The 16135-nt window shown below is 35.5% G+C and overlaps 1 protein-coding gene across 4 annotated transcripts in view; it reads left to right on the top strand.

Moving 5' to 3' along the window:
- The window catches only part of WDPCP (WD repeat containing planar cell polarity effector), a 407401-nt gene that overhangs the window by 190160 nt on the left and 201106 nt on the right, over positions 1 to 16135 (top strand). For all 4 annotated transcript variants that reach the window (XM_058278665.2, XM_058278668.2, XM_058278667.2 and 1 more), the window contains one exon: positions 3392 to 3583. In XM_058278665.2, coding sequence (XP_058134648.1) covers positions 3392 to 3583 — 192 coding nt within the window. The remainder of the gene's footprint in view (positions 1 to 3391; positions 3584 to 16135) is intronic.

The raw sequence follows: 16135 nt of genomic DNA, 5'->3' as shown, positions 1-16135 counted from the left end.
TCTCTCCCTTCACTAACTCCAGGTAATTTGTTTTTTTGTATTGGGAACTTTATATCTGTTAAGGCAGGATTTTTATTTTAAATGATGTGTTTAAATTTTACCACATTACATTTTAACTTTCTTGGAAGGCATACTCTCTGCTAGGATGAGCATCTAATACATTTTCCAGGCTGTTTCAGTTCAAGGCCTCTTTTCAGCAATGACTTGTGTTTGCAAGATTGATCCAGCCTTTGTGACGTGGATTTGAGACAGTTCACTGTTCACTGGGAACAGAGCTGATATAGGCTTCCTTAAAAAAGATGCACACTTATGCCATACCTGGAGTATCTATAGTAGGAACAAAGACTTGTAGAAACTAGCTTTGTGGCTTAAAACATTACGTGTGTGTTTTTGGAAAAGTAGTTTTTAACCTAACCTTTTGCCCTTTGGGATTAGTTCTCATGATTTGTGGTGGTAGTGATATGGGGAGGATTTAATTTTATTTGGTAGAAACATCTATTTTTATAAAAAAGATTTTTAATATGGAAGAAAAATATATTGTTTTTTATTGTAATAAAATAGAATCTAGTTTTGTTTGTTAGCTTTGTGGAACCTCTGTAAAACTTTGTATAATAATAATTTTCTTTCCCTGACATCTGTGGTACTCATGTATTATTTTTTGGTTAGTCAAAGGATGATATTAGTGTTCTTAATGAAATGTTATTTTTAAGAATGGCCAACTGTAGATTTATTTGAAAGGTTGTTTACTTACTAGCACTGGTTTTTAAAATGCACCAAGTATGCATTAACTCAAACAATTTAAAGTAAATTCTTTTTAATGCTATCATATAAAATTTTTTTCTGACTGGTTTCTCCATCTTAGGTGTGATGGATATCTTTGCAGTCTTAATTGAAGGATAGTAGCTACCCTTTAATGAGAGTAGAGGTAAACTGTCAGGTTGTCTTTTTTTTTTTTAATGAACTAGTTGTGGAAGATAGATCCAGTATTTGGATCCTTTTACCTCAAGTGAGGCAACTGCTTATTTGCTTATTTCTGCAGTCGGATTTGGGGAATTAGGAACATGGGCATTCCATATCATTTCTGTATATTGGAGAAGAAACCCATTCCCTTTGGAAATCCTATGGATTTCATTATTTGATTCATTATTTAAAATGCAAATATTTAATACATAGTCATTTGTCCATTGGAAGGATTTTTAAGAAGCTCAATCATTTTACTTGCCCTCTTAGCCATCATGATAGACATTGATGCCATTAAAACTCACAGGAACCATGAAATTTAAGGTAACATAAATGTTTTGCATTATGTGATGACTTAAGATGCCAGTGGTCAGTTTTAACTATGGTAAATAGAACATCAAAATAATGTATTTTGTATTTTTTTAAGGACTTACCAATTTCATTGTATTTTTTCTCAAATAAGATAGCTAGTTAAAAATAATAACACTGGGAAATTTAAATTTAAGAATTTGCAACTAACAATTCTGTCATGAAAATGAGAGCCACTGAGTGTGCACTTTAAGTGGATTATACAAAGCATAAAGCTGTATAACAGAGAATCCTGTGGTAGAAGATGGAATGTGGTTAACAGAACAAATATGAGGATGTTCTCTCATGAACTGTAACAAATATATAATACTAATACAGGACATTAATAATCAGGTGGGTTAAGGAAAAATATACCAAATGTGAGCTATGGACTATAGTTAGTAGTTATATTTTGATGATGCTCTTTTGTAGTTTGTAATAAATGTTTCACAACAATGCAAGGTGTTGGTGATGGGGTAATGCATGGGAGCCTTGTTCGATGATAATGCATGTTTGTTTTGTAAGTTCACAACTTTTACTATACACTTCTTGTTTACGTAAGTTCCTGTATGAATGATATATTTCAATAATATTTTATTTAAAAAAGGAATTTCACTTAACAGCACAAAGTACATATGTACTTTTTTGCATTGTCTATTTGGATTTTAAAACAAAGGAGTGGTATAGAGTATTATAATTCTGCTTTTCTTTACAGCTGTACCATACTTTAATTTTTACTGATTGAAATAACTTAGGCAAAGAAAAATCCAAATATCTTGCAACTGTTAACTTCTCACAAGTTTTCCTGTCTACATTAAAAATACAATTCAATTTATTTAACAGTGAAGGGGCAGTGCAAGGAGTTAAATGTTTACCATGAGAGAACAACACTGGTAATTACTTTGATTTCAGTTCCTTTTGATGTGCATTCAGAGGATGAAGAGGTCAATAATATTATGGCCATGCAAATAGAAAAGGGTTCCTTTTGACCATATTTTAAAAAAATAGCAGAGGATTATTAAAGCATTAACCTTGATTTTAATGGCCTTGGTTGAGTGGTGAGATCACAATTTGGATGAGCCTGATTATTTACTAAATACAATACATAAATGCAACGGGTTCTTAACACCCATTGCACTCTGGCATTATCGCATTACTGCCATCCTTTGTTGCCTTGCAGACAGGAATATGAAAGCAATCTGTCATGTAGTGAGACTGGCTCCAGAAGCATTTCTCTGATAAGAAGACCCCCTGCCCTTTGCTAGTGTCTGGTCCAGTAGGCTTAGCCATGCGCTTAATCCCCAGAAAGTGGTTCGATTATTGCTGACCAGCAATGGCAAGATAGTTTTTTTTTTTTACTTCCAAGCTATCAACCTTCCATTAATTCCTTAAGCAGAAATACGGTGCAATCTATATTTCCTTGGCATGTGTCACCCAGATGGTGCCGTGCTTATGTTTTCAAATAACCATGTTCCAAAATAACATAGTTTGAATAATAAATTCTACAAATCCTTCCTAAGAAAGGGAAGCATTATTCTCAGAAGCTGCGTAAACTTTTATGTATGATGCTGTGAGTTATCCCTTTTATGCAGAATATATGCGTATATGTCTTATATATTCTTGAAAGAAATATTTGTCTCAAGTTGTTTTTCCTTTGATTGTTGTCAGTCATTGTTAATGTGTTGTGCCTTAAACAGCAGTCAGACACTCTTGGTCAGCAGTACTGAACTTGTCATTTAATACAGCTGGTCTTAAATCCTATGTGTAGGTTGATGCTGGCAAGCAACCATGACTGTCCATTTTGGTATTGATTGAAATTGCTACAGCCAGTTCCTCCCTAACTCACATTTCTCCTTTTTCTTCCCTCTGTTAAAAATGGGGAGAATTTTGAACATACATCTTTTTTATATATATGTCAGAAGAATTTGGTAAATTCTGATACCTCCTTCAGCACATATTTAACGTGCACATTTACTTGCATTTATCTACATTTACAGCTGCTTCAATTTTTGTAATACTCTAAAGATTTTGCATCTTTTAAAACAAATGTTTCATGTGTGTTTTTTTCTTTTTTAACCACTAGATTTCCTATTATGAAATACCTGGTCCAATAAATAGGACAGCAGAGCGTCATCTAGCTATCAATTGTGTTCAGGATATGGTTGTTTGCTGGTGGCCACTGGACAGTGATGAAGCTTGGCCTTGGGCCCCTATTTCTTCTGAGAAGAACAGAGCCAATCTGCTGCTCCTAGGTTATTCTCAAGGAAGACTGGAGGTAAATCTAAAACAAACATTTAAAATTTTTAATGTACATTTTAAGGAGGAGCAATTAAATATTATTATTAATTTTTCTATCCTGAAATAAATGTGAATAATTTTTAAACCTCTAATTTAATTTTTCAAGCATTTAAAAAAGGAAACTACATTTGAAATGGGATCCTGAAAGGCACCATATCTAAAGATACCCAGACAATTTCAGGGCTGGCTGGGAAAACACAGTGATTAAGAGCATAGGCTTCCAGGTCCAAATCCCAGCCCCGCCACTGTCCTTGAGTAAATTACTAACATCTTTGCGCCATAGTTTCATTACTTGAAAAACAGAGTAAATGAGGATAAATGAGTTAATACATGCACTTAGGGCAGTGCTTGTATGTAGTAGACTCTGAATCACTGTCCACTATTGGGATTCTTGTTGTAGTCATTTATATATCATTACTGTCTGCTCATAATTTCATGCCTGTCAAAGCTGTGTTATCAGTCACCCTCTGCAAACTTCAGTCAATTAACAGTCAGACTCCTGTTTTGCGTAAGACCTTGTGGTGCCAAACCATGGCTGGAAAGGTCTACTTAAGGAGTGCTGCAGAGCAGTGGCCCTACTCTGCAGCGCCCTGCTTCAAACAGGAGCACCAGAAGGGTGGCTCTAGAAGCTGAGGACAAAACCCACAAGCCTCTCCACTCCTTGAGCATGACATTCCCTGTTTTTTTCTTTTTTAACTGAAAAAGAACCTCCTCCTTAAAATTTTTTTTTTTTTTACTTTGTGAATATATTATGTTCTTACATGTTCTCTAATATCTTTTAGGCTTTAAGAAGTATTTCCTAGACTTAGTATTCTGAGATATAATGAACAAGTCCAAGTTTTCTCTATCCCTACCTATCTCTTCTGGTTTTATAATCTTTCAGGCAGTAATTTAAAACTGGATAGTCTAATTTTTAATTAATTTATTTTTGTAGTCTCTTTATGAATCCTCTCAATCTCTTATACATTTTTTAGTTTCCTTTTTGTGGAACTTTTCCAATTCTGTTGCAGTGAATAAACCCACATGAAGTGCTGTAGGCATGGATGCCCAGTGATTCTGTGAGATTAGGGGAGTGTGTTGTTTCCTGTTCACTGCCTGCTCATACCTACCATTTTATTGATCTGGGGTCCAGAAGCTCATTGAGCAAAAGACTTCATCAAAATGGCATAATGTAATAAAGCTAATTAGAATTATATTAAATGTTCTTTCTCACAATGAAAGTAAAAATAAATCATCCTTTCATTATATATTACACAAAATATCATGATAGAAATGAGTGCGTTAATGTAATTAGGACTGCCTGAATGGATGTATTTATGGTCTACATGCCTCACCTCCTGGTGTCATCTAGGTCATGGATATTGGGGTTTCAGCCTAGGTTTCCTTTAGGTTGAACCATATACTAACCTTGTGACTTTAATCAAGTTTAATCCCTCTAAGCTTCTGCCTACTTCTGCTTGCTAATTCTGGGTTCTGTGGCCTGGTAGGCCACTTACTTTGGCTTTAGTTTTCTTATTTTTAAAATGATAAGTTTAAACCAACTAAGTTACGTCTGGGTCCCCAGTAGCTCTCAAAGTGCTTGTCTGGATTCTGAAACACAGATTTGATCAGCCATTGCCTGCTCTGATGTCTTCAGGGGATACTGAAGCCAAAAATAACCTTGGCACTGAAAAACCCACTGTGATTGGTGCTGACCCTCATTTGCATGATATTTTACAAATCTGTGTTCTAGCCCAATGAATTTACTCTTTTCCTCATTATTTCTGAACTCCTGCTTGTGCACAGTGCTGATGTTTCTACCTGAAAGGTCCTCCCCTCTCTCTGCTCACATCATTCAGAAACTGCCATGCATGACCATGGAGTATACACTATATTATGTGCCAGGGACTCCAAGATGAGTAAGAAACTGTCCCTGCCTGCCAGGATCTTAGTGTCTCCCAAAGAAAGGCAAATATGAAAACATATAGGTGTTTGGAAGGGATAATGGTGCTGTGGGTAAAATTTGTATGTTTAAGCCCCCCTGGGAGCCAAGGCAGAGTGGTTGATTCTACCTGGAGATGCTAAGGAGGGAGATTAAAAGGGGTTCATTATAGGCTCAAATTGATACACAATCTTACTTTATTTTACTGTCCTTTCTAGGCTTGATTCAAGATTTTACTAACCCTATGGAGTGATTTGTCTAGATTTTTTTTTTTTTCTCTTTTGTGAAACATTTCCAGAAAAGAATTATCTCATACTTGCAGGTTTGGAAAAACTCACCTATAAAACTGCCTAGTGTGGTGTCTTTTGACAATGGTAGAATTTTCATTACTGATTCCATTTTTTTAAGGATTGTTTGTTTTTCAGGATTTCTGTTTATTTCCTTGAGTTGTTTTTCATAATTTGTATTTTCAGAATATTATCCATGTTATATATTTGAATATATTTTCATCAAGTTTTATATGATATTTGCATATGATTTTTATTTACCACTGACTACATAGTTCATATCCCCTTTTCAATCCTAATATATAATTCATTTTGGGGTAATTAGCTTTTCTTTAGTATTTGGTGCTTTCTGTCATTCTATCAATATTAACCTATTGGAAAAAATTTGTAAAGATTTTTTAAACCTCATGTGAATATGCTAAAGTGAACATTTTTTGTAAGAAACTTCTAAGGAACTAATTGTTTTTCTTTGTGTGTGTGTGTGTGAAGACATAGTAGTCTTTACCTTTGAAATGTAACAAATGTTTCAAGATTTCATCAACCCAAACCACCAATCTGTAAACCACTTTTGAGGCATATTTCCTTCTTTTTCATTAGTGGCCAAGGAACTTTTTGAAGTGATAATCAGAATTAAAATATGATGTTCACTTAAACCCTAAAATACAAACCAAAAAAAAAAAAAAAAAAAAATAGAAGCCTTACAAAGAAGAAATGTAATCTTTGAACCTAGCAAACTGTAGAATTCCAAAAATCATTTTCCATCCACGTTTCAATCAGAAAAGATAATAAGCTTTTATGTGATAGGAGCAAGATCCTCCAGCAGTGGTTCAGCTTTAGCAACACATTACAGTCACCTGGGGAGCTCTTAGAAAGGAGCCCACCCAGACCAGTTACTCAGAGTCTTGGGAGGGGGTGGGGTCCAGGGAGGGGAACATCAGTATTCTTTCAAAGGTTCCCTAGGTGATTCTCATATGCATCCAAGTTGAAAAACACTGCTTTACAGCAAACTTTAAAAAATTTTTTTAAAAGCCATCTCTTTTTTTGCATAACAGACCATGGAAAGGATAAAGCCCACATACTGACCCAACTGAGAGTTTTAACAGTAGATTCTAAGTAGAAAATTGGCTTACCAAGCAGCTAAAATAAAAGAAAACAAAGGAAACATAGAAGTAAGCTCTCTCTGACTTGAATTATCTGTCTTTCAGAGAAGAAACAGTGTTTTTTATTTATTTTATGGATTTTAGAAAACTGCTCGTCTAATTTCACACCACAGAGCTCTAAACAACAGTACATATCTTAATTAGAAGCACAAATCAAAAGTATTTTGTAGTTTAGGAGAAAAATTCTTTTAAAAATATACAATGGATAAGGTGCAGAAAAATAATTTTTATCAGTAAATTAATTTAAAAATAGATGTTAACAGTGTATATATGGATTATAATTATAATATATGGTAGTCATTTTCATTTAAATTTCCACATATTTCTTACATTTCCTTTTGGAAAGTTATTACCATTATCTTTGAACTATTTTATTCATTCACTTAGTCAATAATGAGATGACAACTCAACTTATTCTTCCCTTTGCTTTATATTTCAGCAGTTATTTTAACATTTTTAACTGTTTGGCTGTGTGGATTTGATCATGCTTTCTGAGTATGGTGGTAATTTCAAAATACCTTACTCAGAAAAGATCACCTGGATTTATTTACCAAATTAATAAAAAAACACATAAGCAAGGCAAACCTACAGCTCCTCAAATAAAAAAAATAAAAAATAGAGAGAGATAGGTTAAAAACATATAAACAGGGCTTTTATTCCCTAAACACTGTATTCTGGGCTGAGGAAATATGATAGCTTCACAAAGAATATTTTCCCATAAGAATTAACTGTTTTTGCAGTGATTTGCAGGAATACCAACTGATGGAGAAGTAAAAATGTGATCTTCTTTTAATATATTAATATTATTTGACAAAAGAAGCATTCAGAAAGCATTATAAATGCCTTCAGTTAAAAAGCCAAAATATTTAAAAGACATGTTTCTTCTAGCAAAAGTATTCTGTTTTACAGATGCTAGTTTCTTTTAAATTTTCTTTATTATAATAAAACACACATAAAGAAAATCACATTAAATATATAATTTAATGAGCTGCTATATAGGAAACACCACCCAAGTCAAGAAATACAACTATGCTACCACTCACAACACCTCTACATGCTCTGTCACAATATCAACCACTGTCCTGTCCCCAAAAGTCACCACTATCATAACTTTTAATCACTTTTTTTTTGGTATATTTATGTCATTTTATCACCTAAGTATGCATCCCCAGAAACCATAGTTGAATATTGCCCATTTAACACATTTTTACATGTCCTTTAAATATCTTTTAATCTACAAGTTTCCTTTCTACCCCTTTCTTTTCATTAACATTTAACTGTTGAAGCTGTAGTTTCCCACAGTTTGGAGCTGATTGTTTGTATAATTATGGTGCAGTTCAACATGTTCCTCTGTACTTCATAAATTCTCCAAATTAGCAGTTGGATCCAGTGGCTTGAGCAGAAGTGGTTTCTGATTGTCATGATGATTTGCATTTCCCTAATGGCTAAAGATGTTGAGCATCTTTTCATGTGCTAATTTGTATATCTTCATTAGAGAAATATCCCTTTTGCCCATTTTTAAAAATTAGGTTGTCTTTTTGTTGTCAAGTTGTAGGATTTCCTTATATATTCTGGATATTAAACATTGAACATATGGTTTCCAAATGTTTTCTCCCATTTTGTAGACTGTCTTTTTATTTTCATGATAAAATTTTTTGAGGAACAAATGTTTTTAATTTTGATGTAGTTCTAGTTATCTATTTTGTTTTTTATCTTTTGTGCTTTAGGTTTACAGTCCAAGAACCAAATCATTGTCTAATATAAGGTCCAGAAAATGCTTTCCTGTTTTCTTCTAGGAGTTTTATAGTTTTGACTCATAAATTTAAGCCCTTGTTTCAATCTGAGTTAATTTTTGTATATGGTGTGAGGTAGGGTTAGGGTCTACCTTCATTCTTTTGCATATGGCTATCCAGCATATTTGCTGAAGAAACTGTTCTTCCCCTGTTGAGTGGACTTGGCAGCCTTGTAAAAAATAAAGTGGCCAAAGAGCTGAGGGTTTATTTCTGAACTCTTAGTTCATTGGTCTATATGTCTACGCTTGTGCCAGTATCATGCTGTTTTGATTACTCTAGCATCGTAAGAAGTTTTAAAATGTGGAAGTTTTAAAATGAGGTGGTGGTCCTTCAACTTTGTTCTTTTTCAAGACGATTTTGGCGGTTCAAGATCCCTTACCATTCCATATAAATTTGATGACTGTATTTTCGATATCTGCAAAGAGGTGGTTAGAATTTTGATGGGGATTGTACTAAATTTATAAATTGCTTTGGGTAGAATTGATAACAATATTTAGTTTTCTACTCCGTGAAAATGGAATGTCCTTCTATTTATTTAGGCCTTCTTTGATTTCTTTTAGCAATATTTTGAAGTTTCTTTGTACAACTTTTTTACATCTGCTTCAAATTAGTTAAGTTGGATTTTAATTTGGTCTGGGTAGAGGGCAGGTGTGACATAATGGGTAACCATAATGCATGAGAAAAGGACAGTTTGCTACTCACAGGTTCCAGAAAGAGGGGAGTGTCTTGAGGGGTCAATGGGAAGTGCGATCCACTCAGGTGCCTCAACCAGCAGGTGGGGAGCCAACAAGCAGAGCAAGACAGACTTGCAGGTTTGTGCCTTTATTGTGGTCCAGGGTAGAGGTTAGTTAGATTTCCTGCGGGAAGCAGAGATTTGGTTAGTTTAAGGCATATATGCATGGAAAGGGAAAGGGGATGGTTAGCTTGTCATTTGGGACCAGCTGTGGGTTCTGGGTGAGGCGTGTCAAAGTTGCGGGTGGTGGCTGTCGATAGGAGTTTGAGTTTTGGGGAGTCTAGGTCCTGGGTGGGGGAACTGTTTACTAACTAGGCCAAAGGTCAGTGTTGAGGCAAGTGGCTTAGCCAAAGTAAGATGGATGCTGAGGCAGAAAACAAATATTTTTGATAGTTTTGATAAAATATTTCTTTAAATTTATTCCTAGATAAATTTAATTCTTTTAGTTGCCATTGTAAATGGAATTTTTTTCTTGATTTCCTCTTCAGATTGTTTATTACCACTATGTAGAAACACAACAGAATTTTACATGTTGACCTTGTACCTTGCCACTTTCCTGAATTCATTTATTAGCTATAGTAGCTTTGTTATGGATTTTGCAGGATTTTCTATATATAGGATCATGACATCTGCAAATAGGGAATGCTTTACTTCTTCCTTTTCAACTTAAATGCCTTTTGGGCATTTTTCTTGCCTAATTGCTCTGGCTAGAACTTCCAGTACAATATTGAATAACAGTGGTGGCATCCTTGTCTTGTTCCTGATCTTGGTGGGGGGGGGGGGAGCCTTTCACCACTGAGTATATTTGCTGTGGGTTTTCATAAATGTCCTTTATCATGTCGAGAAAATTCCCTTCTATCCTAGTTTTCTGAATATTTTTTATCATGAAAGGATGTTGGATTTATCAAATGGCTTTTTTGCATCAATGGAGATAGTCATGTGTTTTTTTTCCCCATTCATTCTACTAATGTGGTGTATTACATTGAATTTCTTCTCTTGAGCTATCTTTGTATACCTATAATAAATCCCAGTTGATCATAGTATATAATTCTTTTAATGTGCCATTGGATTCAGTTAGCTAGTATTTTGTTGAGGATACTTGCATTTATGTTCAAAGGGATATTGGTCTGTAATTTTCTTTTCTTCAAGTATCTTTATCTGGCTTTGGTATTTGGGTGATGTAGGCCTTATAGACTGAGTTAGGACATTGCCTCCTCTCTAACTTTTTAGAACAGTTTGAGCAGGACTGGTAATAATTCTTCTTGGAATGGTTAGTAAAATTCACTATTGAAGCCATCTGTTTCTGGGCTTTTCTTTGTTGATAGCATTTTGTTGTTATTGTTGTTGTTGTTTTTAAATAATAATAAATGCTATTTTTAGAGAAGTTTTAGATTACAAGAAAGTTATATAGAAAGTATAGGGAATTCCCCTATAACCCACCCCCTCCTCCTCTCACATTTTCCCCTATTAATAACATCTTACATTTGCATAGTACATTCATGACAATTGATGAACCAATTTTGAAGCATTGCTACTAACCAAGGTCTGTAGTTTATGTTAAGGCTTATACTTTGCTCTGTACAGTTTTATAGGTTTTGACAAATGTATAATGGCCTGTATCCATCATTGTAGCATCATACAGAACAATTCCAATGCCCTAAAAACACCCTGTGTTCCACCTTTTCTTCCCTCCTATTCCCCTCAGAACCTCTGGTAACCACTACCTTTATATGAATGTTACAAGTTCTTGTTACTACATGCTAATACCAATAAGTCTACTTTGGTCTGTGATTGCACTCCCCCCTTATGTTTGTTCATTCCTCATTCTTGAGGAATTTGGGATGACGTCCAGTCTGCTTCAGACTGAGAGGGGGTCTAGATATTGTGGGCCAGATGGAAGGAACTGTTTTGCTTGTAGTTTTAGATGCTCTTTGTTTTTTGGAACGGAACTTGTCCATCATCATCATTTTGTTAGTTGTCCTGGGCAAATTTTGGAGTGGATTTTAATTACTGATTCATTCTTTTTACTTGGTATTGGTCTGTTAAGGTCTATTTCTTCTTCTCTGTTCCTCCTTTGATGACTTTTGGATCAGTTCTACTCAATTAATCACATTTAGCTAACATCCAAGTATCATTTCACTATTCTTAATTGATTTAAACCTTTGCCCTAAGGGTATTTGCTTTGTCAATCAAATTACTTATAAGCATTTACCCTCGAAAGATTTATTGTTACTACATACTTATTCTTGCCCCTTGTTTATTTTATTGTAGTGTAGTACATGATACCTGTACTGTGGAAGCATGTGTATTTATTATTTTCATAGACTGAAATGTTTCTATTATTCTAATCACAATGGTTTTCTTTAAAAATCACATAAATGTGAATTTAAATAGATTTAAAAACATGCAATTAAGTGAAATTTGTAGTTTTTATTTAAAGTATATTCAATTAACAGTATTTATCGAGCGAGGCATATATGACACAGTACTAAATATCTTAAATAAATGAAGTCAATCTACATTAACTTCCAAGTCACATCTTTTTGTGTTTTAAATTGTTTTCCACATTTATAGTCTATACCTAACTATCAGCCATGTATGCTAAATAACTGAATTTGGAATTTATAGAGTATCCATCTCTTTCATCCTTTTCTGATCAACGTTACCTTGGTCACAAAGGATAGATGCACTGCCCTTGCGCACTTGCTTTTGTTATCTGGTGTGCCTGCCAAAGAAACCAGGCTTTCTCTTGAGGAACAAGAGCCACTATTTATTGAGGGCTCATTTGTCCCTTACATATTAGGCACATTAATTTTCATTCTTACAGCAATGCTGCAACATAGGTGAATAGATCCCCATTTTATAGATGAGGAAACTTGCCCACAAGCTCTCTGTTGCCAAAACAAGCATTCAGACCCTGTTAAGTATGCCGCCACTGCAGGTGATTGTTGCTGTCTTTTACAGGGTCAGGTCCAATTTGCAATTGAATTCTAAAGCCAACTATATGAAATACTGTTTTAAGCATACATGTATTTTAAATGTTAATGTTGAGTCCTATATATTTTCCTGTTTGTTCTTGACATACTATTTTCAAAAAACTCCATGAAACACCATAAAAGAAACAAAGTTTTACTTTTTATCCTCTTCTATGTTAATAGATGTAAAAACTAGCAACAACGTTTTGTATTTGTATATTTTTTGTTTTGAGGAGATAGTTTTTTATTTAGTTCATTTTAGAGATGTTTTTGCATTCATATTTACAGTGCATGCTATTTATTTTCGGTACAACCCAATCAGTGCAAGAATGAATCATCTCTAAAGTCAAATAGGAAAATAGGAGAAAGAAAAAAAAAGTAAAGTCAGTGTATTAAACACCCCCTCCTCTAAACTTCCTCAATCATATAAAGCAAATTTCTCTCTATTCACCACTTGACAAACAAAGCTCAGCACACAGCTCTCTACTCTTACCCCAAGGTCAGCAGGCCTCATCATCACTTGCATAATTTGTCTCTTCAGCCCGTCACCTTTTTCTCACTCTTCTCCCCTCTGTGGGGATCCCTCCACCACACTGTGGTTCCCACTGCCCTGTGGTTCTTCACATTCCCTCCCTCTGATCACAGAGAAGAATTAACTGAGAACGTTCATATAAACGTACCTGTGCTTGTGAAGCAGCGTGCCCTGCAGAGATCCTGGGATTTTGAGTCAAAGAGATCTTTCTTAAACCTGCAGCGATATTACTTTTTAACCTTAGGACCAAGGGCAACTTATACCATCTCCCAGTCCTCATCTTCCTGACCTTGAGAATACCTATCTTTGGGGTATTAACTAAGACAGGGTATGGAAAGTGAGTAGCCAGTACCCTATGTGCTTGTGTCTGCTGTTCCAGCTCCTTCTCCCCCTCCTCCTTATTATTTTTGTTAGTGGAGTTATGTTTTTATTGAAACATACGCATACCCACGTGCTATTTACTCTTTAAACTTTTATGGTATCTTTATACCGTGTAGGACTTTTTCTTCCCTTAGGTGAATTTTAGCAATTGATAATCAAGTGGACATTTAGTTGGGAAGTAGCAGGTGTTCCTCTTACCTTGGCTTTTTAGAGTTACCTGGAATTGGCAGTGGGGGAGAGGGTGAAATGCCAGGGCCAAGGTTGGGGTGCGTACATGCAGCCCACAGTCTTACTCCCTTCTCTTCCCCTTTCTCTGGATGAAACAACTGAGCCTATTGGAGATGGTCACACAACTTTTGCAGACAAGGAAGACTGGAACCCTTCTCCCTAGACCTTGAGCCTAACTTGCCATAGGCCAAGACTGCCACGTGGCTGGGCCTCTCCCTTCAGGCTATCCTGTGAGAGAATTCAGGCCCTCCTCAACACCCCCTGGCTCCTCAGTTATCTATCCTAAGTCTTCCTTTGCAAAACTTTCAGCTTTCTGGCAATATGATAGTTTAGCCAGCATTATAGATTTTTAAAAAATTCATAGTTTTAAAAACTTTATTATTACACACCTTACACCAGTACAGCTTTGTGTAGCTGCTATACACAGTACAAAAAAGTGTAAAATGCATGAGACAATTTCATCTTTTAGGTTTAACAGTGAAAAGTCAGCAGCACGTAGGAGGCAGAATGTTATGAAAGGCACTGGCCAGGTTAGAGTTGGGAAGAAAGTATGGAGGTAGGATCAAAGGGAGGGAAAGACACCACCCAGCTGAAAGCAATCGAGAAAGCTGGGATGGCATTTGGTCTAGTTCTTCAGGGTGAGAATGGTTGGTTGGAAGAATGGCTCTGTGGGTGAAGTGTGTGGATTTCAGGCAAAGGACAGGAGTGGAGCTTTAGTGCAGGAAAATGCAGGGCAGGTTTTAGTTTGAATTCAGAGTAGAGTACATTAAAGGATACCATAGTAGATAATACTAGAATTTGTAAGTTAGATTGTGTCCCTCTTTTGTTTAAAACTTGCTTATGGCTTCTCATCTCATTAGAAAAAGTCAGAGTCTTTTTAATGGCTGCCAGGGTACTAGATACTCTTCTCCCCACCTTCCTCATTTCCCACCACTATCTGCCTTGCTCCCTTTCTCCATGCACATTGGTTTCCTGTTGTTCCTTGATCATGTGGGGTGAGCTCTCACCTCTGCCTGGAGCCTCCTTCTAGGTTTGCCTGGCTCACCCCTCACTTCTTTCAGGGCACCTTCATCAGACCTCTCTATAGCATATACTCCTTAACTCTTGCCACTCCCCACTCTCCTTACTTTGCTTTGCTTTTCTTCATAGAACTTATCCCTGATGTCCTATATATGTTTAATGGCTTATTTATTGCCTAGTCTTCTGCCACTAGAGAATATGTTCCATAGGGGAGAGGATTTACTTACTGCTGAATCTCCAGCACCCAGGGTAGTGCCTGGCACAGAACTGGTACCCAAATATTTGTTAGACAAAAAAGAAAATTCAGAGCAGATAGGAGGAAGTGAGGGAGGGAAGGGGTTTGATGTGGGTCCTACAGGGTCTTGCATTCCAGATAGGGGAATAAAAATTTAATTCATTAGCCAGTGGGTAACCACTGAAGGACTTGATCAGGGTAGGCAGAGCGAAACCTTTTAGTGTAGGAAGGTTAGTTTGGCAGTGATGTGTAGGATGGATTGTGAAAATATATCATATCACCCTACCTTCCCTTCCTCAATCTTCTTGAACATAGCTCTATGTGCTTTTTTAAAAATACCATTTTATTTTGAAATGGTATGACTGACAAAAAGTTGCTAAAATAGTACAGTGATTTCCCGTTGTGTACCATTCCCCCAACCTATCCCAATGACAATATTTTACAAAACCGTAGTACATTGTCACATCCAGGAAAATGATCTTGGAACAATACTATTAACTCAAGCACAGACCTTATTTATATTTCCTCAGATTTTACATGGATTTTTTTTTGGGGGGGGTATATAGTTCTATGAAATTTTATCACACATAAATTTATGCTTAATGTTCCTACATCTGATTTTGAAATTTTTGACAAAGTAAGTGCTAGAAAATAGCATCTTTAATACCACTCTTCTGATTTTGGCCTCCCTGTATTAACATACGGTAAAGTGAATAGCCTATTTTATTACTTTAGTCTTATGCATTTTGTTTCATGGAGGCAGGTCACTTTTTCCTTTCTACACTAAAGATGCTTCTTAAATTTTATTTCACCATGATTGACAAACCACATCATTAACCAGGTCCTAATTTTAATTTTAAAAAAACAGTATATTACATTATTATTTCTCTCTAGTGGTTGTTTGCCTACTTACCATTCCTTCATATCCTTTCCGATAAATAACATATTTCTGTAAGATTTTTAATAAAGCTCTAAATTTTTTTTCCTTTGCCTACCATTCCTACTAATTAGAAATATATTTCTGGTAAGTAATTTACCAGTAATTTCAGTATTGGGAAGGCTGGTGGATGGAAAGGAGATGAACTAAGTTGTTTAAAATCCTTCAATGAGCCTTTAAGCTAAGATATTCTGCTAACCATATTATTTCCCTAAAAGCTCACTTTGTTTTTTTATTGTGGGACATATTTGTCTGTTGAAGTTTCTTGCAGACTTTCCGACACAAATTGTTAAAATTTAAATCTCCTAGTTTAATGTCTGCACCTGT

Source organism: Dasypus novemcinctus, chromosome 17 (assembly GCF_030445035.2).
Source record: "Dasypus novemcinctus isolate mDasNov1 chromosome 17, mDasNov1.1.hap2, whole genome shotgun sequence".
Classification (NCBI taxonomy): Eukaryota; Metazoa; Chordata; class Mammalia; order Cingulata; family Dasypodidae; genus Dasypus; species Dasypus novemcinctus.
The sequence above is the reverse complement of the archived record's forward strand: the minus strand, read 5'-3'. Positions and strand labels throughout refer to the sequence as shown.